This window comes from Ammodytes marinus (genome assembly GCF_949987685.1).
Source record: "Ammodytes marinus genome assembly, chromosome: 15".
NCBI lineage: Eukaryota > Metazoa > Chordata > Actinopteri > Uranoscopiformes > Ammodytidae > Ammodytes > Ammodytes marinus.
In genome coordinates this window covers 13,534,749-13,560,014 of record NC_137219.1, presented here as the reverse complement: position 1 = coordinate 13,560,014, position 25,266 = coordinate 13,534,749, and the positions used below count along the sequence as shown (strand labels likewise).

Sequence of the window (25,266 nt, the reverse complement as noted above, 5' to 3'; positions counted from 1 at the left end):
CTTTCTTATTGGTTTCTTGTGTCCATTTAGGCTACATCTTGATTGATGGAGCTTATTAGCAGCCCTAGGTTACACATCCGTTTAAACAGCATTTTTTGTCTGACACTGACAGCATTAATAGTCTAAATATCCCAGTACAAAATAGAGCATACATTAATAGAAGCTCCTTGGTTCCTATTTTTCGCAGTATTCTTTTGAAATCAATCAAGCACAGCTAAACGTTCCGTTGTAGGGTTAGGATGTAGGCTATAGCTGATGCTATTCAACATATATATTGATTTTCCAAATGTTGTTACCAATGTGACTTCACCCTAAATCAATCATCCCTATACAATTTTAAAATGCATTCATGCTTGGCACAATTCCCCCACCCGCCATGAACTAAGATATCATACAAATTTCACAAATCTATTTTCCATTCATTTGGGCATTTGATTATTTCAGTGCAGCACAGGTTGTTTAGAGTACAAATATTTCCAACTGTCCCTAAAAGCAGCATCTTAACAGCACCACTAGGTTTCTTTCATGGTGGAGATAGAAAAGAAGCTATCAACTGTGGGGAAATAATTCAGCATCATAATGAAAGTGTGGTTTTAGAAGTATTTCTGAGCCAATGCCTGTCATTTATGTTTCTTATTTATTCTGTGTTATGTTAAGTGTGAAAATGCACACACATATGTACACTTGCTTTGAGGAAGCTTACACCTAATTGTGAAAAAGTGAAAACATTACAATATTATAAACATGTTATTCTTTTCAACACTAGTATTTTGGTTTATTTAGATGTTGACTGATATAAAATAACCGTGTAAAACTATAGTTTAGACATTCAAGAAATGAAAATGCACACTAAAAGGAGAAGGAGGAAGAAAACTAGGGTTGTAGTATTTCATGTATAGCACTGATGTTTTTCATGCATTGGAAAGCTTGGAAAACAAATTATCTCACTTACTATCCTACGATTCCCCTTCTTCATAATATCAACTGTTGAAAGAGTTTAGTGGATTTATGTTGACTTTTATCTAGACTGCTGACTGGAGATCATTTTTTGTCACACCTCTGATAAAGGGAGAAAAAGGCTCCAGAGTTTTCTGATAAGCTTCAACACGAGCCCTGGTTATGTGCCATCGCAATGTATCAGATAAAAAGGCTAATTATGCCAGATATTGAGTACTTTCAATGTCTTGTGTGTGTGTGTGTGTGTGTGTGTGTGTGTGTGTGTGTGTGTGTGTGTGTGTGTGTGTGTGTGTGTGTGTGTGTGTGTGTGTTCAACAGTTTACATGAAAGAAAGCTACTGAGTTATGCCCTATGTAGGAATATGTTAAGTGGGTTTTTTTGGAGCCCACAACCATGTCTAAATGTGATTAAAGAAAGACTTGTATCTCCTAAAATGATGTTGGGAAAAGGCAGTAGAAATAACACATTGGGTGCTGCCTGAAACTTGTGAAGACTCTCTACCGTGCCTGAATTTTAATCAACAGGAGCTTGAAAAAAAATAACAGCACTCTGCTCCATTAGAGCATTTTTTTTTAATGGGCTTTGGGACTTAAAATTTGCGGATGTTTCCCAGCTAATTCAGCCCGGCAGGACAGCTACCGGTATAAATAGTATCACAACAGCCGAGGCAAAACCCTGGGCAGCCTTTAAATCACAAACTGGGCAGTGTTCACACATTCTTTCAGCTCTGCAGCGTCTCCTGGCAAGCTGCTAAATGAAGAGCTTTAGGACCGAGGCTGACCCTGACTATCAAGGCCAGCAACTCACATATGAAAATGAATGCACACACTCCCAGCAAACATCTGCTATCCAGAGACAGAGCAGCTCAGTCAGTGAGGTCAGCAGAACCAAATAACACCAGGCCTTTACCACTGACACGGCTTTAGATCTTCACTACCATCTGCTTTTCTAAATGCAGATTTTAATCCTTTAAATTTAAGACCAAACCAAACCAAGAAATATCTAAACTGTAAGTGCTGCATCAGTTGGATTTTTCCACTTTTCTGTTGCTGGAAACACCAGTGAATAGGTTCACCCAGCAGGTACCGCTTGGAAACATATTATGAAAAGAACTTTGTTTTATACTGTATGTTTAATAGGACCTGGAAAAGCACAAACAGGCATATCACTGGGATCATTAAAAGGCAGCTAAAGGAACACTGATCAATTGCACTGAATGAAGCCTCGGCATACGTAATTCCTACTCTACTTTTATTGTATCATCAAAGTCTCATAAAATTTGGATTTTTACTTTCAACAGCCAAGCTGCATTTGCTGTGGCCTGCCAAAAAAAGATGCCAAAGCAGAAAGTCTTAGCTGCTTTATTAAACTGAACAGAAGCGTCTTTCACTAGTAGCGCCTATCCTCAATATAAACCTTGTTTGCATGCAAACAACCTGTAGCCTTGAGCAACAAGTGAGGATGGTGGTTATTGGTCACGGCTGCTGTATTTGAACATCTTCAAGTCATTCAGTGAGCCACTGAGCTAAAAAAAAGTGTCCATAATATTAACTGCTTTCGTGCACAATGTTCACTCTCCTCCTTTCAAACCATGCTGACCTAATACTGTAAAACTGAAACTGAATGCAACCAGGCAGCTGCAGAGAGAACATAGACAAAGCAGATGTCATACTGTATTCAGATTCCCTCTTGGAAAAGATGTAGGCCTATTGTGAATTTTACACAGGGCGGGTCTGCATACCCGTTCTTTGGTTGATATGAGCCACAAATATCCAGTGTAGTGATTTTGGCGTTTGGATATTGGCAGAAAAAGACAACATGTCATGCCAGTAAAGGGGGCCCGGGGTTAGTCGGAGTCACTTTTTCCTAATTGCATTGCCTGTGACATCATTATTGTGCAACAGGTGGGATAACCTCACAATCCAGCATTTGAGTGGAATGAATTACTTATTTGTCTCAAATAATTAGCAGCCAATTCTAATGATTTGGCAGCTGGAACTTTCCGACGCTCTAGTGGATGGAAATGGCACATCATGGGCCAATAAGTCCAGGCCCATCACTAAAATCTCAGCTTTTCAGATCGATCAGAGCCTTACCAAAGGCTGCATTAAAGAAGAGCTTCTTACCTAACAGAAGAAGCTACACAGGACTCGGGACATGTCGCTAGCAAGCAGGGCCTGGAGAACCTATAAGCAATAGCCATACACAAGGGACTCCACATGGGAGAGGGGTCAGGAGAAGACGGGAGGGAAAGGGCAAAGGAACAAGGGGAGGGAGAGGAGCGCTGAGGGCAGGGCAGTGAACTGTAATGGAAGTCCTTGTCTTTTCTCAGAAACAAAACTCAGCCAAACAACCAATGTGTATTTGAATGGATACTCTGTACAGGACTCATGGCCTAAAAGACACATCACATCAGCATGTGATAGAGAACCCCGTTTACCAACTTATGGAGACATTTTTAGGCAAATGTGCAGTGTAAGCTATTTATGCTATTGGAATGCTGTTTTAATGGGCCAAGCTACCGTCTAAACTGTATTGATTAGCTACATGCATCATTTTATTATCACTCAATGGGGTCTTTGCAAAGTTCACTTATGCGTGTTGCATGTTTACACTGATACAATTGGCTGAGTTTGATTACGCACTGCCTCAAGTAAATAGCCAGCTAACACCTAATGTACGACACAAAAAAAGCACCTGCCTTCTCCCCACACAATCTGCTTTTAACCCATATGTAAAAGAACAACACCAGATAACTGCCAGTCATACAAATGAAAGCATTACAACCCTAAATAGTGTATTGAAAAACACCTCACTCAAGCTCTGTGTTACAAGGTTTAGCTTTGAGACTGCTAATGTGCTTATAAGATTAATAGCTTGTTAGCCTGTGAATGATAATCCTGGCTGAGACTTACAGTTGCAGTTTTGTTTAAAGTTGGACAACTTTAGTGCCTGTTAATGAAAATTATTGTGTTGACTTGATAACTTTTATTATGTTATTTCTGTCATTGGCATAATACAACACCTCTTGAATCCATGCTGTAAGCGGAATGGTTCTTTTAGCTAACTTCCTGTCAGTTACTGCAGTTAGCAGTCCCCTCGCTCGTCCCTACGTCACCACATTAATGCACTGCGGTCTTCAAGCAGCATCATCTCAGATTCATAGGCTAAGTGTGATAAAATATGATAAAAACATAGATAGTAAATAAGGATAAAAACCATCAAAACAGACATTGGGAAGGATTTTTACCTGCTCCGCCATTGTAGGCGCATAAACATTCACCCATCTGTCGCTCTGCCGTGCACCAGCAGTGAGACCATGAGTGAGACGGGTTTCGGTTTGTAGCGTTCTCTCTTGTGATTGGATATAAATTTCGGGATCCTCCAATAAGTTTATTTGCCGATTACATGCAGAGCAGCTGACTGAGAGATTGGCTTTATGAAACGCACACATTATGTAAGTGATCACTGTGTGAATAAAGAGCGATTTAACACTTACATTAACATAAATAAACCGCTTACTTCACCTTTAATATTTAGAGAGGATAAGCATATTTCTTGACTTGCGCCCTGCACACTTACTTATTCTAACTTCCTAGCACTTGCTAGAGGTAGATCTTCTTAAATTGACTGTTCGTGTTCACTCCAGAAATAATTATTGAGTATTGATGTTTTTAGCCTCTATAAACAAAAACACAAGAGCAAAAGGGCAAGGAATGGAAATTGCAGGTCCAGCTAACAAGCTATAAGCAACTTTACACAGCATTACTTCCATGGCCGGCAGCATTTTACACAACATTATTATGTAGGTTTACTGGTAACTCTGTTCACACCCACTGGCATTTTAATAATATATTAAAAAAAGACTATAGTTTCCCCATGAACTGACATAATTCAACAGTAGGAGTCACTTACAGACTAATACATTATCTTCAAGAAGAAAAAGTCAATAGAGTCAAAGGTCAGCGTAGGATGAAATTACGCATTGTTCAATCAACAACGGAAAATTCAATTAGCTGGTGAAGATTAAAAAATTCTCCTGTCCTCCTTTGATAAATGACCTGTAGGCCTGAACTGCAATGCATGATTGATTGTGTTAATTTTTCTCTGCTGAATAGCACACAAATGATGTCTCTCGATAATTAGCTTATTAATAATCATCAACAAAATTGTCCACTGTGGATACACAGTTCTCACTCTCCAGTGTTCCAATATCCAAATCTGAGCAAGACCAGACACTTCGACCAGAGAAATGCTTTCTTTCCTGATTTTCATTTAACCTTGCCGCACTGACTTGACGCCCAAGAAAAGAACGTTCTGTAAAATAATTGCATGACAGTTTTAGCCATCCCCCAACACACACATTAACACACACACGCACACACACACACACACACACACACACACACACACACACACACACACGCACGCACTTGCACACACGCACGCACTTGCACACACACACACACACACACACACACACACACTCAATCGCGCACACGCACACACACACACACACACACACACACTCACATCTGAGTGATGGTAGCAAAGTGCTGGGGGTCTGCAGCTGCTTCACTGTCATCATTAGGAGCAAGTGGCTTTCACAGTAATTATTTCTCCTCTATAGGATTTGGCACTGTGAGGCTGAGCATATCAAGAGGCCCTGTACTTCATTATATGCCGACACCTCTATCATCTTTAGCTTGGCTTCCTAGTAACCATATCTCGCAATGCTCAATCAAGCTTTTCACTTCAATCCAGCACCCTTTAAAGAAACCTCCTCAGTGCAGTATAGAGTACATTTTGACTTGCATACTGCAGCAAAAAATTGTTTCAATGTTATCTCATTGTGTATATGCCACGATCCCCTGAGACAGAAAGAGGATGAGGACACATTCATTGCTCTCTCTCACCAGCTCCTTATAAAGAGTGAATGGCTGTGAATTCTCTCTCTGTTAATACTGCTGACCATCACCTCTGGTCGCCATGCAATGTACAGTAGGACAAATAGACAGACGCACAAATAAGATTACGTTCTGCAAAAACCTCCCAATTTATTCCCAGGTCCCCCGTGATCCTTTTTTAACAAGGAAACTAGATTGAATGTTTTATCGCATTCATTAGGTGAATTATTTTGTCGATAGGAACTTACAATACTTGCATTCAAACTCAACAAGAGCTAGATGCCTTCAAATAAATGGAAGTGCAAAACCCGCCAAATAAACAACTCAAAGTACAAAAAAAAAACGAAGCAATGCACAGTATGCTGCACAGGGTGACTCAAACTGCACAAGGTCAGTGCAGTTATTGGAATGTAAGCTGACCACGCATAACATCTCCTTTTTCACAACATCATCTTTTTAATGTGGATAATGAAATATTCATTGCTCTTTTTCGTGTCAGCTGGAACAACCGGTGCAGGCTTGGTAGTTCCTCTGAATTCATTTACATAGGAATCGATGGAGGACAAAAGCTGATAAGCTTCGCGAGAGACAACAATCATGACGTTAAGTGACCTTTCTCTGTATCTCCAAAGTCAAAGGCATGTTTAAATGACACATTCCTGTAGCACAGTTGCAATTAGACCACAGCTGGGGGGAACTGTCTGCCTCCTGGGCATTTATCTGTCCACCGTACCCACACCAACTTAATCTAACTCAGGGTAAGAAAAATGTACTGTAGGTTTTGGCTCAAGCAACATCTCTGCAGCACCCTTGAATCCAAATTTGCATCACTGACAGTCCTTAAAAAAACTCCTCTACTGTCAGTGTACAAATTCCCAGGCTGTGTTGCATCTGCTCTGAAGCCGCAACAGATGGGTTGAAAAGCCCTATCAGGCAATAGAACTAGCTGTGTTAAAAATGTAGAGTGATGGGATCATGGTGGGAGATGGACGGTAGAGGATGAAAGTGTAGGTACACTTTCATCCCCCACCAGGGCTTTTGCATTATGCTCCTTGTCGCCTCAATCAGATGATGGACTTCAATATCAATTCAAATGGGCTTCATGGAGATGAGACATAGATGTTTACATTGCCAAAGCAAGTGTGAAATAACTTCAACATTTTCTATTTCACGCATATCACTTAAAAGTTCTGGCAAATAGACTGAGGAGATGGCTCCAGTCCAGAGTACATAGATCACCACAGGAAAAGGATGAAGTGGAACCAGCAGTAAGTTTTTGGAGTGAATCTGTTGGTAGGCTCTTGGGAATGCTAATGGATAGGGCAGCGGGTTCAGTCCGTGTAACTCAATGATTGTGTCTGCTCCTCCCAGAGTGAGCAGTTCAGACAGACTGTACTGCAGTGTGGAGCCATCACAGCCATCATGCTCATCCATCTTCCTGCCTTCCTACGATGGAAGGTTTTAGCTATATGGAAAAGCTAATCATGGAAAATCAGTCCTGTAGTACACAATACACACACAATGTGAAAATACTGCATGCATATTATAAGGCTGACATAAATCCTTTTTCATCTTTTACTGTATCAGATCAATGCTGAACATTCTGACATCCATCACATTTTAGTTTAATAATTTTCTTTTTACCTATGATGGATCACATAATTTCTTTTATCGAAATGTGCTCAAAGATAAAGACACGTGACTGGCATCAGTTGAATCTCCAGGGTAAGTCATTGCCTCATTTGCCTGTTTTTGCTTAAAGTCACCTTGAACAAAAGCTGATAATCTTTCACCCTCTTGGAGTGAAGCAAAACAGTGATATTTAAAAGGAATAGTTAAACAAACAGTATTGTGTTATTTGATGAGCTTTAGAGGTGCTGGTGGGCAGAGCCAGGCCCATTAACCGTACACAATAATAAGTGTTGTATCAATCTTAAAATACGTCCGAAAATGAAAACAAATATAATCCCAATTTCCATGTATACTGAGAAGCTGCTAATACGGTTGAAAAATACAGATAAAAAGCCAATGTTAAGGTCATGATGTAGGTTAGGGAAATTAAAGGATTGCCCCGCCCTTCAGATTGGCAGAAAATGAAACAATGAGAAGACTCATGTTTCTCACACTGAAATAGATGGTGGTTACAGATTTTGACTCCACACTTTCCTAAATGTATTGCTGATGTGGGAAAAAGGATGTGTGTGTGTTTCTGAACTCAGCATTTTAGTTAGGGATTACATAACTAATGGGGTGTTACTACTGTAATTCTCCTCTCCAGAACAGTGGACAGTGATTATGCCAGATCACCTTCGCCTCATTCATTATTAATGTACAAGTAGAGTAAATAAATGCATATTTCTTTGGTTTGGGGATCTTACACTGCACTCCATCACAGGATGTTTTAACGTGAACACCCAGGAAGTCTTTACAACGATTTTCCCAGTATCTCAAAGCTGGGATTCTTTAGTCAGCAAAAGTGTATTGACTGGGTAGAGCTGCTTATTGATTGAAAAATATGGCCGCCCCCGTTTCTTAATCAACATGTCAGTGGTTGTATGTCTGGTCTGGACTATTTGCAGTGATGACGATCATTTGCTCCCAGAAAAATCCCACCTGGATGGCAAAAGTATTAAAGCAGACCACGCTCTGCTTGCTAAGTAAGCGCTCTGTGTCAGCAGACATGGGCTTTACCAAGATAGAAAAGGAAGCAAGGAATGGGAGGGGAGGGGGGAGAAAGATGGTGCAACAAGAGTCTGAAAATGATTCTTGTTGTAAATAAACAGTGCACGACGTTCAATCTCTGTGGACTTGTTCTATTTTCTCATCCAGACTTGGGGGAACTCTGGCCTGACCCCCAAACACAAAGACACTCCCTGCCTGATCTGTAAAGAGAAAGGCTGCAATGCATGTCCCAGGAGGATCAAAGCCCATTGCAAAACACTGAACTGTTGACTATATAAGGAGCTTATGGACTTTTGTCACCACAACACAGATCAGCCGCACATCTCAGCTTGTAAACAAATGTCAGCCACGCCAGTGATTGGGGAAGTATTTCAGGAAAAAGAAAAAAAAAGTTATCACACACACGCACATGCTCTTGTTAACTGCCTGGGCCTTCATTATGAATGAATGAGTGGGAACCTCTCAGTAGCTCATCCGCAATTCACACGCTGCTAGAGCCATTTAAATAGATTAGCGGAGGCTTTGTCTATCCCTGCTCTTTCTCACCATCTCTACCTCCTCTCCTCTCAATACCCTGCTCTTCCGTTGGAGTATCAGTCCACCGAGGTTGGGGAAAAAAGGGGGGATGGGGTTGCCATGACGATGCCAACTTAACGAACTGTGTCCCTCTCTCAGTGATGTTGGGTTTTATTTGATATCACTGAAGAAGAACCAAAAAGACAAACAGCAGTTGAGTGCGAGCGACATTGAGCATGCATTGATGACTGCAATGAAGGTCTGTCTCTGTGAAGAGCGCCGTCTGCCTGCATTCATGTCATATATAGCCTACTCTTGCTTTCTCTTCGTGTAGTAATGAATGATTAATGATGATTATATAAGAGCTGTAGTACATGAAGTGCATGGTGAGTGATACAGAGAGCATGTAGTGGTGCAGACCGTTGAGAGAGAGAGAGAGAGAAGATGCATATAAATAAGTAACCTACAATAAACTAAAGCACTTACAGTAGGCCTATATATGATCCATTCTCACATACTTTTGAATAAGTGAAATGTTTGACCATACATGTAAGGACAATACATCATTCCAAAAAGGTAATAATTAATTTCAACTGACTTCTACTCTCGAATGTAATCTCATGTAAGCAACTTTGGCCAACAGTGTGTTTTTGCTTAGCAAGATTTTTCTGAATTCCTTTTGTAATCGATGTGATGTGCAGCCTAAAAAAACAGAGATATACACCCGCAATTGTTAAATAATTCACTATGCCCATCTCCTTGCAGTGCAGAGACACACATACTGTATACACACACACACAATATTTGCTGAGTCATTCCTCCACGTACAGACGACCTGCTGACTAAAATGTATGTCTTGCAGAAGGATTTGATGCAAAGCCCAGCCAAAAAAAAAGTACAATGAAAAGAACAGTGTTAGTGTGATGTTCAATCACAGTTTATTTTATCACTGGGAATAGCACTTGCAGATCTATGCAAACAATGTGAGAAAACAAAAAAAGGTGTGCCAATGCTGCAGACAAAACATAAGCCTTAACAAGGACATTCCTGAGAAACTTTACCATGAAAAAATAGTTTTTCCAGCATGGTTTAGGAGCAATTCGTCTTTCTGAGGTTCCAAAATGTAGAGTTATATATACAAAGGTCTTAACAACTTAACAAGTGGACAAAATACCATAAACACAAAACAAGGCCAAGGTCACCACTAAAGGCCTTGCCACTGTCGCATCTAGATAAAATCCGATAGTAGCTATGTTATGTTTCAGAAACAACCAAACAATGTTGAAATCCAGTTGATAACAACATATTGCATCTAAGTGTAACAATGTGGGGGGTTTAGAAATAAAAAAAATAAACATTTAACAAGTCAAAAGGTTATAATATCTTAAAGAGTAAAAAATGACAACGCCACCTAGGTTTAAAGAGCTAAGACTGTATGTTGTTTAAAATCAGGGGTCAGCAGAGTTAAAATACACAACAATGTTGTGATTATCTGGCAGGTGATGGGCATATAATTATCTTTAGATTCTGGCATTGTGCATATATTTTGAAAAAAGCCTAGTGTTACAGGAACTCCCTGCCCTGAATGAATTAACAAAATTGGAAGCTATAGTAGTGAGATCATTTGTCATTGGTTTGCCAGTGCTGCCCTCTAGTGGCTACTGTGCTTGGTTGCAAACTTTCTGCAAATAAAACATAACTGGAGTATGTTCGTTGGATAAGTATGTAATGACAAAGTATGATGACAACTTTGAATGAAAGAAAACATTATCCATACTTGTAAATAAAAAAACATTTTAAACCTACAACATGTTATGGAGAAAGCTCAATTAATGATTGACTAAATCATAGGGTAATGGGGCAATTATCTTGAACCACTAGGTGGTGCTGATAGACAGTGAAGAAAGAATGAGGGCTGCTACAAGTTCAACTTGTATACTATAATAATTACATAACACACAACAATGAGCTGTGTGAGTTTCATTTTCATTTCAACTTTAGATGCATTCTTACTTCATGATGCAGTGCAATCAATATTATGAAGTAGTCTGGCATGTTTTTGTTTTTTTGCTTCCTCTTACTTACAAACATAGCCAAACTAAAATGTATTTATTTATATAGACATATATAGATAAATTGAGCAACTTCATTTTAGGCTATATGCTGCTTTTTGACATTAGGAAAAAGGCTATATCGGTATTTATATTGACCTCTTATAATAGGTCCATGATATTGACACTGTAGTTGTGAAGCATAATATGGGCAATGTGTCCAAACACAGTAGCTCAAAAATATTTCCCACGTGGAAAGTATAGTGTGAGTGAGCGATTTTACAAAGCATCTGTTGATCTTTATGTCTTATTGTGCAGCCAAAAAGACCAGCACAGACAGTGCACATGCAAGCCTCGCTGCTCACTTTGTGTAACCATCATTGGCATGCTCAAATTTCTCCTGCCAAATACCCTCTCTTATGTCACAATGTCCCCACCCACTATCATGTGTTAGGGACCCTCACTCACCCAAATTGAATTTGCCTTGAAGGTGTTAAATCACGTCACCCCCTCCCCCCCAACCACCTCAGACCCCTAACATGTACTACTTCCATGTAGGATTGGGTTGATGGACTTCCCTTTCTCCCCCCAAAGAAGATTCAAATGCAGGGTTAATACCCTGAAAATATTATGTAGCCTACAACTGAGGGGCTGGACCGCCATCTCTCCACCCACATCATCACCATTTTTTCTTATTGGCGTCAAAGACGCGCTGCTCTCCAAGATAGTTCCTGCCCTGCTCTACCATAAGAGCATGCATTGTTTCCCTCCATGGGTAGCGTGCAAGCTTATACATTGGACGAGAATGGCACAGAAAGGGTTAGCCGAAAAGAAGGCACAATTTCCCTCTTCATGTAAAAACTATGGTAAAAACCGGTGCGAATGTAGAGACAATCCACACATGCACACAATGCGAGCAACCATTAAATTATTTAGACTCCTCCTAAACTGAGAACATTGTATATTTAAATGTGTTTTGTCAGTAGTAAAGTAGGCTGCTAACAGCTAACACCGACTCTAGCTTATTTAAATACACATACCAGAGCAGTAAAAACTCCAAATTTGAGGCACTATCGTCGACTCCTAGCTCAAAACTACGTCGCCTTGTGTTACAAACGGGTGCCAGACGAAAGAGAAAGTGTTTGGCATGTGACATCTCGCATTGCTTTCGTACTCTTTGATGGATGTGCGCCGCTGTGGATGACAACCGTCAACCAGCACGTCGCAGCAACAGCAGCAGCAGCAGCAGCGGCGGCGGCATATTTATCATCGCAGCAGCCGAGGGGGAGCGAAGTGAACCGGAGGAGGAAGAAGGAGAGAGAGAACGAAAGAAAAGGATTTACAGACACAGCGGGCCCAAGCATGGCTACCCAAACGACAGCAACATGCACTGGATCCGCTCTGTTGCAGCCAATCAGCGAAATTATCAATCTCCCCCTTGACCAGGTACGTTTGGGGTTCTTTTTGATTGGAGAAAAAAAAATATCTGTACATCCGAGCTGCTGTGTGTTTTAAAACAGCGCAACTGTCGTTCTTTGCTAGCATGTGTGCACCGTGATGCATTGGCAGCGCATATTCTTCCCTTCAAAAATCGTTAGTTTAGCCCTCAAATAAACATTGCGGATTTATTGCCCGAAATCAGTGTTTCACTTCCACCAGCAGCAGCTAGCCCCCCCACTCCCATGTCAAGCTACACCACAGCTAATGCCTTTTGTCTGTTATTCCTCGATGCCCACAGCCCAGTGGTTCACAGACCGAGGTCCGAGGGGCCCATAAAGATCCTTTCGATCCATCGGATCACCACCATCATTATCTGGATGAACTGGTTCATTTTCACCTTAACATTCACTTGAAGTTAGATCCGTAATATTGTGCATTTAGGCCGCAATGATTAATCTTCCACATTGTAGCAGATTTCTCCTCAGTGAAGACACAGACAATACAATGCAGACTACTTTTAGGCCTAAGAAGGCCTGAGAAATAAATTATGTAAAATGGTTTCTTCAAATGGAAAAGGATGTGATTGTAAACCAGTAGGCCTAGTAGCCTACATCAAGGGCCTACTTTATTTAGAATGAATTCAGAATTTATTAGGCCCAAGGGTTGTCAGTGATCCTTCAGTTCTCATCAAACTGAAACACTATCTGGTATAGAGAATGCCTTGTAACCCGTAACTGTAGGAATCACTCACCGAGTTATACATTTGCCAACCTAAATCAGGCCAAAAGAGAGTTACTGAAACATGTGGCCTGTGGTGCTCATTCAGGCAGGCATTGCTATTTGTCTTCATTGCTCATCTGTAATGAGAGAGGGCACCACACCTTCCCTGATAGACTCCTCCCTCTCACTTTCTGTAGGTTTGGTCAGTCTGAAACTAGGTGGAGTGAGCTAGTGATAGCTTTTCTGAATTGGAACTCATTACGATGTGTGTGTGTGTGTGTGTGTGTGTGTGTGTGTGTGTGTGTGTGTGTGTGTGTGTGTGTGTGTGTGTGTGTGTGTGTGTGTGTGTGTGTGTGTGTGTGTGTGTGTGTGTGTAAATGTTGGCACTGTGAAACACTTTCATGCTCACACAGGCACAACGCACCAACCCTGGCAACGTGCTTATGTAAAATATATTTTAACTACATTTCCAACTCGACTCACCACAGAAAGCCTGTTGTGTCGTGCCGAGGCACAGACTCGTCAGAACAGATCAGCGATATACTGGGTTAGTCGTACAGGCTTCAAGACACTTGATTTCATCTTTAGGTCACATTCATCATTTGTCCAAGTGCCACATTGGCTGGTCGAGCGTGAAACACCCAACGCTTTTCTCTGCCTGCATTGCAAGTTGCATTGTTTTCAAACTCCTCTTAGTTATTGCACTGATGATAACCAGCTACCCTGTTTTAGTCACATTCATTGCAACAAATATTCTCTTAACGTGATGTTCAATTGCACTGAAAGTACCAGTGATCTGAAATTAATCTTGGCTTTTTTGATTAGCAGTTTTTAGTGTGAGAAAAGGGAATCCTCTGCCGTGTCCCTTGGATAACCTTTTCCTCTCACATATAGTTTTGCTTATTCGCTTCTCGCCCTGTGTCATCAGCAGCACTTGTTATCTTTCACTCCGTCCTTATCAGCATGGGGTCACCTACCAACCATCCCATTTCCTTCTCCTGCCAAAAGCGCACTATTAATGCACAAGCCTCAAGCCCACAACTCACCCTTCCCCTCTGAGGTCATAAGAGTGTGTTTGTTTGGTAGGTAGGATGTTGAGCATTATAGTCTTTGATCAGACAAGAGTTTGTATAGTATGGTTTGAAACAATATGGAAAAGTTGTGGTGGTTCACAAAGGTAGCCAACACTTTTATTCAAGATGTTCAAAATCATAAATGATACAATGTGCCATAACGTGTGTGTCTGTGTGAGCCTCTTTCTGGGTCCACCATGCATATGGACACCAAGATACATGACCTCTCAACCCCCTAAGCCTTGTTGTGGTTCAAACATCAAACCTATCCGAGCATCTTTTATCCTCTGTGTTCCTGCGTATGTGTGGTATGTTTCATGTTCTCGCCCTAATCTCTAATAAGAATGTTGCATGGTGGGGACTTTTCAAATTTTATATTGTGCATTCTCTGAACTTGTAAAGGATTTGTGAAGTGCCCATTGTATTGGCAAGGCAATATATTTGTATAGCACAATTCATACACTGATGCAATTTTTAAAACGCTTTACAGAGTAAAAACAAACACATTGCTATTTTACTATTGACATTTAAAAAAAATATATAAAAACACATTAAAAGTAAGTCGGTAAGAAGAAGAATATGTTACATAAGACAATACATCTAGTCTCTATACGTTAAACAAAGAGCACACATCAATGGCGCCCCCAAAGCGCCAACTGCGTTGTATTTGTAATGTGTAATTACTAAATATTTATAATAAATAAGCATTATAATTATGTGGTTTGGAACTTGTTAGACGCAAACCTTAGTCAAAGTACTCTCTCAAGGTGCCAACACACTGCGGCGGTTGGCCGCGCGAATCGCAGGTTCCGCGCCGCGTGATAATTTTGGCTCATTTGTGTCCGCCGCCGCCCGATGACTCATTGAATGTGCACGCCCAGTTTCTTCCCGCTATTTACATCTCTCTCATCATCGTCGTCATCCTCACTGATTTGTTTTTGTTGGGAGTGTCTCTGAAGTATTCTGCCTTCATCATCTCTGCCATCGGCCCTTGTATTGGTCTCACTGCACCTCTCACACATTTCTCCCCGCCACCTGCCACCCAAGCTTCGTAAACACACCCACACATGCGCTCACACACACACACGCACATAGCCTATGTATCCATGGCCGTGCATATGTGTTGGAACTTTCTCCCTCTCTCTCTCTCTCTCTCTCTCTCTCTCTCTCTCTCTCTCTCTCTCTGTGTCTTTTCATTCTTTTTTCCCTTCATCCCTCCTTTCCCGACAGCACCGCCAGCCAGGTTTCACGTGTCTTATAGCTCAGCAGACTCACCCGAGTGACGTCGGGAGGAGCTCAACGCTGATTGGCTATCGGGGTGCGGCCGGCGGCGAAAAGTTAAATATTTTCAACTTCTGCGGCGGCCGCGCCACCCCATTCGCGCCGCCCCTTGCCGCGCGAACCGCCGGCCGCCGATTCGCGCGGCGGTGCTCGAAATACATTGACTTTCTATGTAAACTCGCCGCGCGGCGATGTACAGTGTGTTGGCACCTTTAGAGCTACTGTTTAGTTAATAGCTACATTGCTAATTCTGATCATTTGCTTGACTCCCAATCATAACAATACCTTATTTTTTGTTGAGACAGTTTTGCAAACCATCATGGCCAAAGCACTGAAGCCAGAGGCATAATTTGCAATGCAGGAAATGAGAAGTCAACCTCTGTGTCATGTATTTGTTTATTGTAATATTCGTGTTGACTCTTGGAGTTACTTGCCTCTGGCTATTCTTATGTTTCTCTCTATTTGAACGGGGACCAGCTGAGCAAGAAAGAATGGCATTGGACAAATGAGACCTATAATCTTGGGGCTATCACGGCCCACTCTGCTTTGCTGAACAGGTGACACCCTTGTGACAGTGTTGTTTGTTAGCATGCTGCCAACTGGGCACTGCGCTGCGCCAGGGTTGGCTGTCTGCTCCACAGAAATCGATAAAGTCACTCAGATACAGTATGATCTGTGCAGCCCACAGACATTGACACTGTTTTTTTCTTTCTTATGATACTGCCATAGTTTGGCACCACGCTGTATGTTGTAAGGACTGTATGCATCCCATGGGAGAGACAGGCCTCTGCATTTGCCTATGTCAGAGCTATAGTGGGAGCTGTGAAATGTGAACTGACACTCTCTCCCTTTCTTTCTCGCTCTATCACACACAGCCTGTCCCCTCTCACTAACATGCTGTTACTTCTTTGACTAAGTCCTGCTAGTGCATTTTTTGTGCACCCACTCAAAACGCTATAATTTTCACCCGAACAGGTTCAGGGGTTCTGCTAGGAAAAAAAGTGATTTATAGGCTTAACTTACACATCCTGATCCCAAGCTGTGCCTGCCCCAGATTTGGTTGAACAGTATTTAGCCATTTTCATCTGCTTTGCATAAACCTTGTGTAAAGTGAAGGCCGTATCCGGTATTAACTGATGCCCTTAGTCTTGAAGACATTGACTTGAAGACATTGACCTGACCTTCGGCAAGAAAATTTGACATTTTACTGCCATTTCATCTGGCCTCCCTCCCCCCTCTGGCTGACATCCCTGTATAGCTATATCTCTGTATGTACACCGGACACCCAACCAATTTCTTTGAAGAGTTTCAAAAGAGTTCTCTTTGAGATTTCCACAAAGGGGCATCCTGTAACTGAATCAGGTTGTGTGTAGAACGTTTGCATACAATATCACTCCGGGCTGACATGATTTGTTTTGAGCCACACAGTTTGATTTCAGGTACAGACTTGTTTTCCCTTAAAAACGTGACAGTTTTCTCGTTTTTGGTTTTAAAAAAACCCCCGTTCAGACACAATTTATTTGAAATATTCACTCGTACACATGTTTTCAGAGGAAACGGTCCGAAATCGCTGTTGTAAGCATGCCAAGCCAAGCCTGAAACTGCAGACTCCATTTTCGGGTAGTCGGACCGGTGTGTCCTGACCTTTAAGGTCATACCATCAGATGAGAAGTCCTTCCACAGCTGCAGCTGTTTCAATATGCAGCAGCGGGGCTGAACCCCTTCTGACTTTTTTCACATAATACAATGAACCTTAACAACCTGCTGTTTGTTTTTGCAGTTGTCCATTGTCTTGCATCCTAATTCATTCATTGTTTGGTGCCCTTTACTGTATAACAGGGTGCCACTGCTTTTTGATTCATACAAACTAAAGCTAAATGGGGTGATGTCGCCAGTGACTCAGATATATCCCCTTCTGTATGGTCGCAGATGTAGATAGTATATTGCATCTTTTGTTTGTTGTATTAAATGATCTAGGTAGACTGGGATTTAATTGATTGAGTTTACTGAAAAGAGTGTCTCAGGACCATGGAAAATTCCACTTGCACTGTGATGTTTTTGGTAGACAATCTCCACCCAATAAACTGACTGTCCAGATGGTTTTAACCTTAAAAATAAGGTTTATTTTGTCGCATGGGCTATTTCTTGGAGACTATTATAAAAGATAAATATTTAGTATTTGGACCAGTAAAGGGATTTTGGATGATGTAATGTTTTTAGTGTCAGCACTGGCATTAGCTTCGACATATTCCATTGAAGGAAATGCAGTCAAGGTACTGGTTTTGTAGTTCGTCCATCACTTCAATATACCACGCAATGTCTTGATGTAAAGATGCTGTCTTGTATGTGTCCACTCGCTGCTCGTCCCCGGGTCCTGTGGCCACAACAGGACCTCTCGGCACAGCTGTACAATCAGTCTTCTGTTTATGTGACATATTGGATTGCAGTTTGTCACAGTCAACGGCCATGTCTTTTATCACGATAACAAGCCTTCTTTTGTTGTCGCTGTTGCATTTTCCACCGGGCTTTTGTACTGTAGGCCTCTGAGCCCACAGAAGGCTGGGGGGGGGGGGGGGGGTTTGACTCATAGCTTTCCTTTTATCCACCCACGACTCCCTGCTATCAGTAACACAAGTCCAACAATGTAACATAGGGAAGGGCTAGGTTACAACAACTTCAGTTTACCAAACTTTGAGATAAGCAGTCAAAAATGGTGGCATATAATGGCAACTGGCCGTGACTTTAAAATCGGGATGCTCTGTTATTATCATATCTCTGGATCTTCTCAAAACACTCAGAATTATTCTCACAGTAGCGCTGATACTGGCGTTTTCCTTCAATGAGTGGATATTTGAAGTGGCAGTCAGGTTTGCCTGAAAAAACTCATCTTGGCTTCTCTCCAAGATCCCCTCCCCCTCTGTCGTCCCCAAAGCATCCTGGCTTGGAACCGCTGGTGTTACTTTCAAGCCCTTGGGTCTCGTCATAGGTTCTCTACCTTCCCCCTTTTGTTTTTAAGTGTCTGCTCTCTGGGGAGTCTTAGCCCTCCAATTGATATCTTTCCCCTCGGCTCTCTCTAATCGAGTGCTACTGGCTGCTGCCGTTTTTATGGTGCACAGTCAACACAAGCATGTGTGAGTCCCCTCTGGGAACATGGAAAGACTTGGCTCTGCCATCAACATTGTTGCGCGGTTGACAACAGACAACCACAAACAAATGGAAATCTCTTTCTAAAGTTGGCTTTGAATATATGACCATGTTCTTAAAAAGGCTTGACTGTTGGAAGTGTGAAATCTGAGAAATGGAGGAATTGACCATGGGGCCACAATGTTCAATTCACTCAACATGTCATGTTTTTAAATGCAAAGTTATATTGTATTTTAGTATTCATAATTCTGCCTTAATCGTAAGATTCTGCTGCTTCCTGAAGTCCTGACCTCACAGCTTCTGTAACTCAATGGGCTTGCATTTCTTTTATTGGACTTGAAGCATCTTCTCAAAGTTTAATCTCCATATTGTAATCGAATTAAGGACCATTTATTTGTTAGCTTACAAAACAAACTTAAATTGCCTGTAGCTGTAATCTTGTCTGTCTTAAAAGTCCTTCCCATCATGCTGTTATTACATACATGTCTGTAAACCCCCCCGCCCCCCCTTTGACAATGTATGATGTTAAGTCCATGATGGAATATAGATATGGGACATGAAGATATTTGTTAAAGAAAGCAAAAAGGATTTTATAGTATCTAACACATTTTGAATAACCTTTTATCTTATCTAAACATATTAATTATGCCACACAACATGCTGTTGAATAAGATCATTTTCCAAGTCGGGGTTTTTAGCTTTGTGATTTAACAACTTTTTATGGGATTTTGATGAGATTTTGTTACTTGTGGAAGAGACACTGGAGGCTCTGCTTTCCCTTCAGCTCTCTGCATTTATCTTGTTCGGTTGTAGCCTGCTGATAACTGCCAGGGTTGCGGTTTAATTTCCTACTATTATTGCAAATGATCAATACAATTTAAACAGCCTTTGTTATGTTATTAGTATAATTGACTTTAGCCCTTGCAATCCAACAAAAAAACGAAGCTGCATGGGCTGTCTTACTGTATACTCTAGGCAGGGAAATCTGTGCATCCGTCAATCCTCTTCACTCTGAAGTACTTGGCATTGCCACTTAAGTCGATGTCTGCATGACTCAGCTTACCAACTCATTAGTACTGTTGGTAATGGCGTGGTGTTACGAGGGTGGATTGTGTTTCTGTGCTAAAAAAGCCTGCACTCTCTCGGCTTAGAGTACCATTTTAATGTTTGCATGCAACCCTAACCCTATTTTACAGTCTGAAATGGGTTAGCTCTTAATATTACATTTCCGGCTAGTTCAGTTTAATGTGAAGGTGAGACTGAGGCCTATCCTTTCTCTTCAAACACTTGGGTTATGTGCAACAGCTGTTTCATTCTGATCATTCACTGTGCTCGACCAGGAGTACAAGGAGGATAAGGGAGATTTATCCACTTAATAAATGAAAGAACATGAAAAATGCATTAATGTGACTTTGCACTGTCACCTGTAATTCCATAGAAGTAAGCCAATAAGTGCAGAATTAGCTGATTCACCTTTGCATTAACAGATAGACTCTGCCACATTCAACAAGCTTCTGTCACCTTACTTTTCAGTGGCTCTGCGTTCCAATAAATCGGAAAATTGATCATCCCTAACTACAAGTTGCGATGTCATCTGAAGATTTCGGCCCGTAAAATGCGGAATTTATTCACAAAGTTTACTCTTCAGGGCCATTCATTTCCTTGAACCTGATCACCCGTACCATAAATTAAATATTTTAATAGTGCTTAAAATGGTATACCACGCAACTGCAATTTTGTTACCCCAGTCCAGGAAGTTGTAGCAGTTTCCACCACCCGTGTGTACATGCTTGCTCCTTCAATGTGTCTGCTCCTTCAATACATCTCCTGCTATTTCTGATTTACATAGTGGCCGCAATTAAGTTACTATACTAAAGGAAGTCCTTTCAGTTTCACCGTCACACTCGCTCTCTCGTGTGAGGTGTGCAATGGTTAGAAAGAACAAAAAACTTTTGCACATGCTTTGGAACAAGCGCGTGTACCCACAAACAAACTGCATCCGGTAATGTGCTTCCCCGTGGCGTTAACGCCCCGTACCCAGCTGTAAATCCCCCGCTCATAAAACAGGACACGACTTCAGACGAAATGTCTGTGGCCGCTTATGTTGTCGTTAGTGACATACCTCTACGTGGAACAACCACAGATCATTCACCCACACAGGCAAATGTCAGTTGCTTAACATGCTTATGTAACATTAGCGTAGCATTTACAGTCTTTTGTAACATCAAGAAACATCAAGAAAACCCTGTCTTTTGTGCTGTATTCAGTTCTGACACTAGAGCATTACTTTGAAGTTTTGAGCACCGGAGTTTTGATTAGATTTTTCATTGTGAATTCTAAATCTGAGCACTGCAGATTCTTGCCCAAGTGCCTCCAGTCCAAAAACTGTTGTCTCCACCATTCTTAGCACACCAATCATTGCATTTACCATGCTGTATCATGGCAACTGACTGCTTTATTTTTCCATCTAGGTTGTTGTTGCCAACGCTAGGAATATTGTGTGTTTCTTCTCTTTCCTGCTACACATAACAAGCTATTGTTTGCCAAGGCATGAGTCAAATTTAGGTGTTACTCTTCACACGCTTATGGCTGCTAAACCCATTTGGCTCTGGCAACACTGGGCAACTTGTAAAAGTGCCTTACTTTACTGATCCTGACCGAGCTAATGAGCAGTTAAGATGCCTTTTAGTAACACTCTGGTAACACTGACCTTTAGTTGGTATAAGATAGGGCAGAATTAGTGCCTCCAGTGACACATGGCATGATTGTATTGTGGCTTGAAGCACTAAGGTGAACTCTACTGCTGCATACTATGTTTGTTCATTACTATTAGTCAAAGTATCTTCTTTTGTCCCATGACTTGCAAGCCTCATTTTTCTCTAAAAGTAGCATACAGGCAGTTGTTTATGAGCTACTACTATATGCTCCTTTCCTGAGCAAAAAAGGCAGCTCTGCCCAATATATCAGGCACTTGTGAATGTAAGTGAGTGTACTCTGGTTCCCAAAGGGGCTCGGGTTTCATTAATGGTTGGTTTGTATTTTTGTTGGGAGTTCTTGCCTCTGGGTTAAGACCACGGAACGGCATGAATGAGAGGACAAAATGTTTTGTGGATGTTTGATTTCTATTTTTTTTTGTTTTTCCGCTCCACCATTCTTCCACCAACTCTTCATAGACCAAACTTTTAACACCTTAAGTTTGTCCTTTACCAAAAATGTGTGGACTATCCACTTTGGTGATAGAAATACAAATTAAGGAAGAGAGGATCACTCTTGGTTTCATATCACATATTGTTTCTGAAATTTCAAATTGTTCTGCTTCATCAGTTGAGACTGTAATGTTTCAAAGCTCCCGTTTATTAAAGCATGACTTATCATGTATGGCACAACACACCCTCCCTTTGAACCTCTGCCTGTTACAGGTTCCATATTGAAGGAATACACATGAGGCCCCACATTTAAAATGACAACAACAACAGGTTACTGGCAAAGTCCTGGCTGGCTGGACGAGCCAAGCAGGGCTGGTAGCCCAGTCATGTTGCCCTTGTTCAAGTATTCGAGACACGCACTGCCCTTTCTTTAGCTGCAACAGCTTCTCACACCAAATCCACTACCAACTTTCACATTCGCATGCATGAAAGCAGAACTCCACCATGTGATCATTTGCTAAAATGGCTACTACTTCTTCTTCTTTTAAGTATCTTGGAATTCTGTGTCTTTTAGTTTGGTTTATTGGTGGTTCTGTCCAAATGTAGATGTGACTTTATGTTGGAGCTCACATGTAAAAGTCAGATTTAGTTTTTAGCCCCAAGATGCTTCTTTCTTTCTAGACCCAACTGTACTTACCAGTGCTGACAATCATACATGGAGAAATCCTTGTCAAAACAAGATGCAATGTTCACCACCTACGAGAGCCTCAAAAAACCAAAATGCAATGCCACTAGAATTTGCAGTGGGCACAATCCAAGACACACAAGACATGCATGAATAGTCTACATTGCTCCTCTGGCTCTCCAGTGGCCCTCTTCCACACTTGCGTAGAATGCTGGAGTATGTCGTCATTCACTTTTACTGATGTCCCAAAAAAACATCAGTGGTATCCCATGGGACGACTCAAATGGTAACATTTCCTATGACGAATACTTCTAAAAGCATGTCTATGTCTCTCTGTGTGTGAGTGAGTCATATTTTTTAATCAAATGGCTGCACCGCTGGCATTATGTGCATAAAAAAGTGGCCGTCAGACAATGCTCCCTGTTTATATTTTAATGCATTCATTACTGCAAAGTGGAGAAGACATGCATCCACATGCAGCATCAATATGTAGAAACTGGTTGACAGCCAGCAGTAATTCCCTCAATTTATTAGCTACAAAATAATTTCTCTAGTGGAACCTAGTACTGCTTCTTCCTTTTTTAGAGGTTTTTCCTAAAAAAAAAAAAAAAAAAAAAAAAAAACATTTCAGTTTCCCTTTCTGTTTTTCGTCTCTGTAATGATGCCAGTAAATCTCTTGTCTAATTTATGTGGCTGATGCTTGTTTGCGAAGAGTAGCACTTATGGAATGGGGTAAGTGGTGTCTGGCAAAGCTCTCCCAGTGTAGGGACAGCAGAAGAAGATAAAATAAAGGAGGAACCCAGAGAGAGAGGGAGACATGTCTGCGCTCAAGGGTACAGAGACAATGGTCGGCACTGCCGCCTGCAAGGGCTCCTTCTATAGGATGTGGGCTAATTACAAGGTTTTGTCTTTCCTCCCCTCTGCACTCTTGTTGCTCAGCAGTTTGCTTTTTTCTGTGATGACATGGAAACACACTGTATACAAGAGCCTGAGTGTATCAAGCCAAGGTCACTCATCACTGTGTGTACCTCGCTGCAAGAACATGATTTCATCATAACACTTTCCCAACAGGGAACCTGGATGACTCCATCGGAGTACGGATGACGTCTTCTGACCAAAAGCAGCCCTGTAATCTTTGGTCGGGTCGTGTTTGCGTGTTTCAAGAAAGGATCCACACACACACTTCTGGTTCTGGCCCAGTGCTGCTGGCTGCCTTGTGGGGAATGGTTGATTGTTTGGCTATTAATAGCCTGCCTGACCGTAGAGCCTGACTGGAATCCGTGGATCAGCTCTGAGATGGGGAGCGCCACACTGCAGGCTGCGTGTGTGTTAGTGCATCTTCGCCTGCATCATTCCTTTGTGTTGCTCTTATTTGTGTCAAGTTACACAACCGTATATTTGGCCTTCAATGAAATCTGCGGCCGGCTGCATGCATCAACCCTGTCATTTGATTTTGTTTTTAACATGGGCTGACTGTATTGTATAGCCTGTTCCACTGTCTTCATTCATCCATGGTTTCAGTGCACTGTCCTGTGACTTGATTTTAAGAACTTGTCAAAGTGTCTCAACGTTTTCTTTCTCTACATTCCGTGTGGTGGTGGGAAGAGGGGCCACGGCCAGTGACGCAAAACAAGTCAAAGCTTTGTTATATTGGTGCAAAGAACAAGAATACTTTTGTTCCCATACTGTCAGCATGATGTAGTTTTACCCAACACACACACACAAACACACACACACACACAGTGCACGCATGGAAACACACACACCAACACAGCATTAATGCCACATTTATTGGCCATTATTTACCATGGCTGTGTGTGTGTGTGTGTGTGTGTGTGTGTGTGTGTGTGTGTGTGTGTGTGTGTGTGTGTGTGTGTGTGTGTGTGTGTGTGTGTGTGTGTGTGTGTGTGTGTGTGTGTGTGTGTGTGTGTGTGTGTGTGTGTGTGTGTGTGTGTGTGTGTGTGTGTGTGTGTGTGTGTGTGTGTGTGTGTGTGTGTGTGTGTGTGTGTGTGTGTGTGTGTGTGTGTGCGCTCGCTTCTTTGCAAGTGTGTGTTTGCTTATGGGAGAACAGACAGACCCCTCTAATTTTTTCTCCATCCAAGGACGTGGGGTTGAATGGCAGAGAACGGAGCACCCTTTATGCACAATCTCCAGTTGGCCTTTTACAGATTGACGGCTACGTTTATTGGTTTATAAACAGTGCGATACTTTGTCCTTGTACTCGGATCCTGCACTCCTCTCTACGGTTTGCAGCCTGTATCTGACTCTCTTTGTATTTTTTCTCGCTATCTGTTCCATCCACACACACTTTATGCCATTTGGTAACACCCTTATCATCAGCTGTTTCTAAGTCTCTGTGGGAATTAGACATTGATGCTCTCTCTCCAGCGCTCACCAAACGTCCAAACTGCAGAAGACATTGTTTTTCTCGGCATGCATTACAGTGCTTCCCAAGGAGGATCAGTAGTACAGTATATAATGTGTATACTTCACAGCTATTTAATTTTTTTTAGAATGCAGACTGTGACACTAGTTGGGTTTAACTTAAAGGCTTTAGAATCCCTCCTTCTGCTCAGGCAGCACAGCAGCGCCGCAATTTTTTGCATGAGTCATTGTGGACTACAGCTGATGGGAATGAAATGAGACGGTGCAGGAATGGGACTG

The 25,266-nt window shown here is 41.7% G+C and overlaps 1 protein-coding gene across 2 annotated transcripts in view; it reads left to right on the top strand.

Moving 5' to 3' along the window:
- Positions 1-12,361: 12,361 nt before the first annotated feature.
- The window catches only part of mboat2a (membrane bound O-acyltransferase domain containing 2a), a 39,524-nt gene continuing 26,619 nt past the window's right edge, over positions 12,362-25,266 (top strand). The window contains exon 1 of one of the 2 annotated variants that reach the window (XM_080042897.1): positions 12,362-12,559. In XM_080042897.1, coding sequence (XP_079899023.1) covers positions 12,476-12,559 — 84 coding nt within the window. In that variant the 5' untranslated portion in view covers positions 12,362-12,475. The remainder of the gene's footprint in view (positions 12,560-25,266) is intronic. The other variant, XM_080042898.1, reaches the window with a different exon arrangement.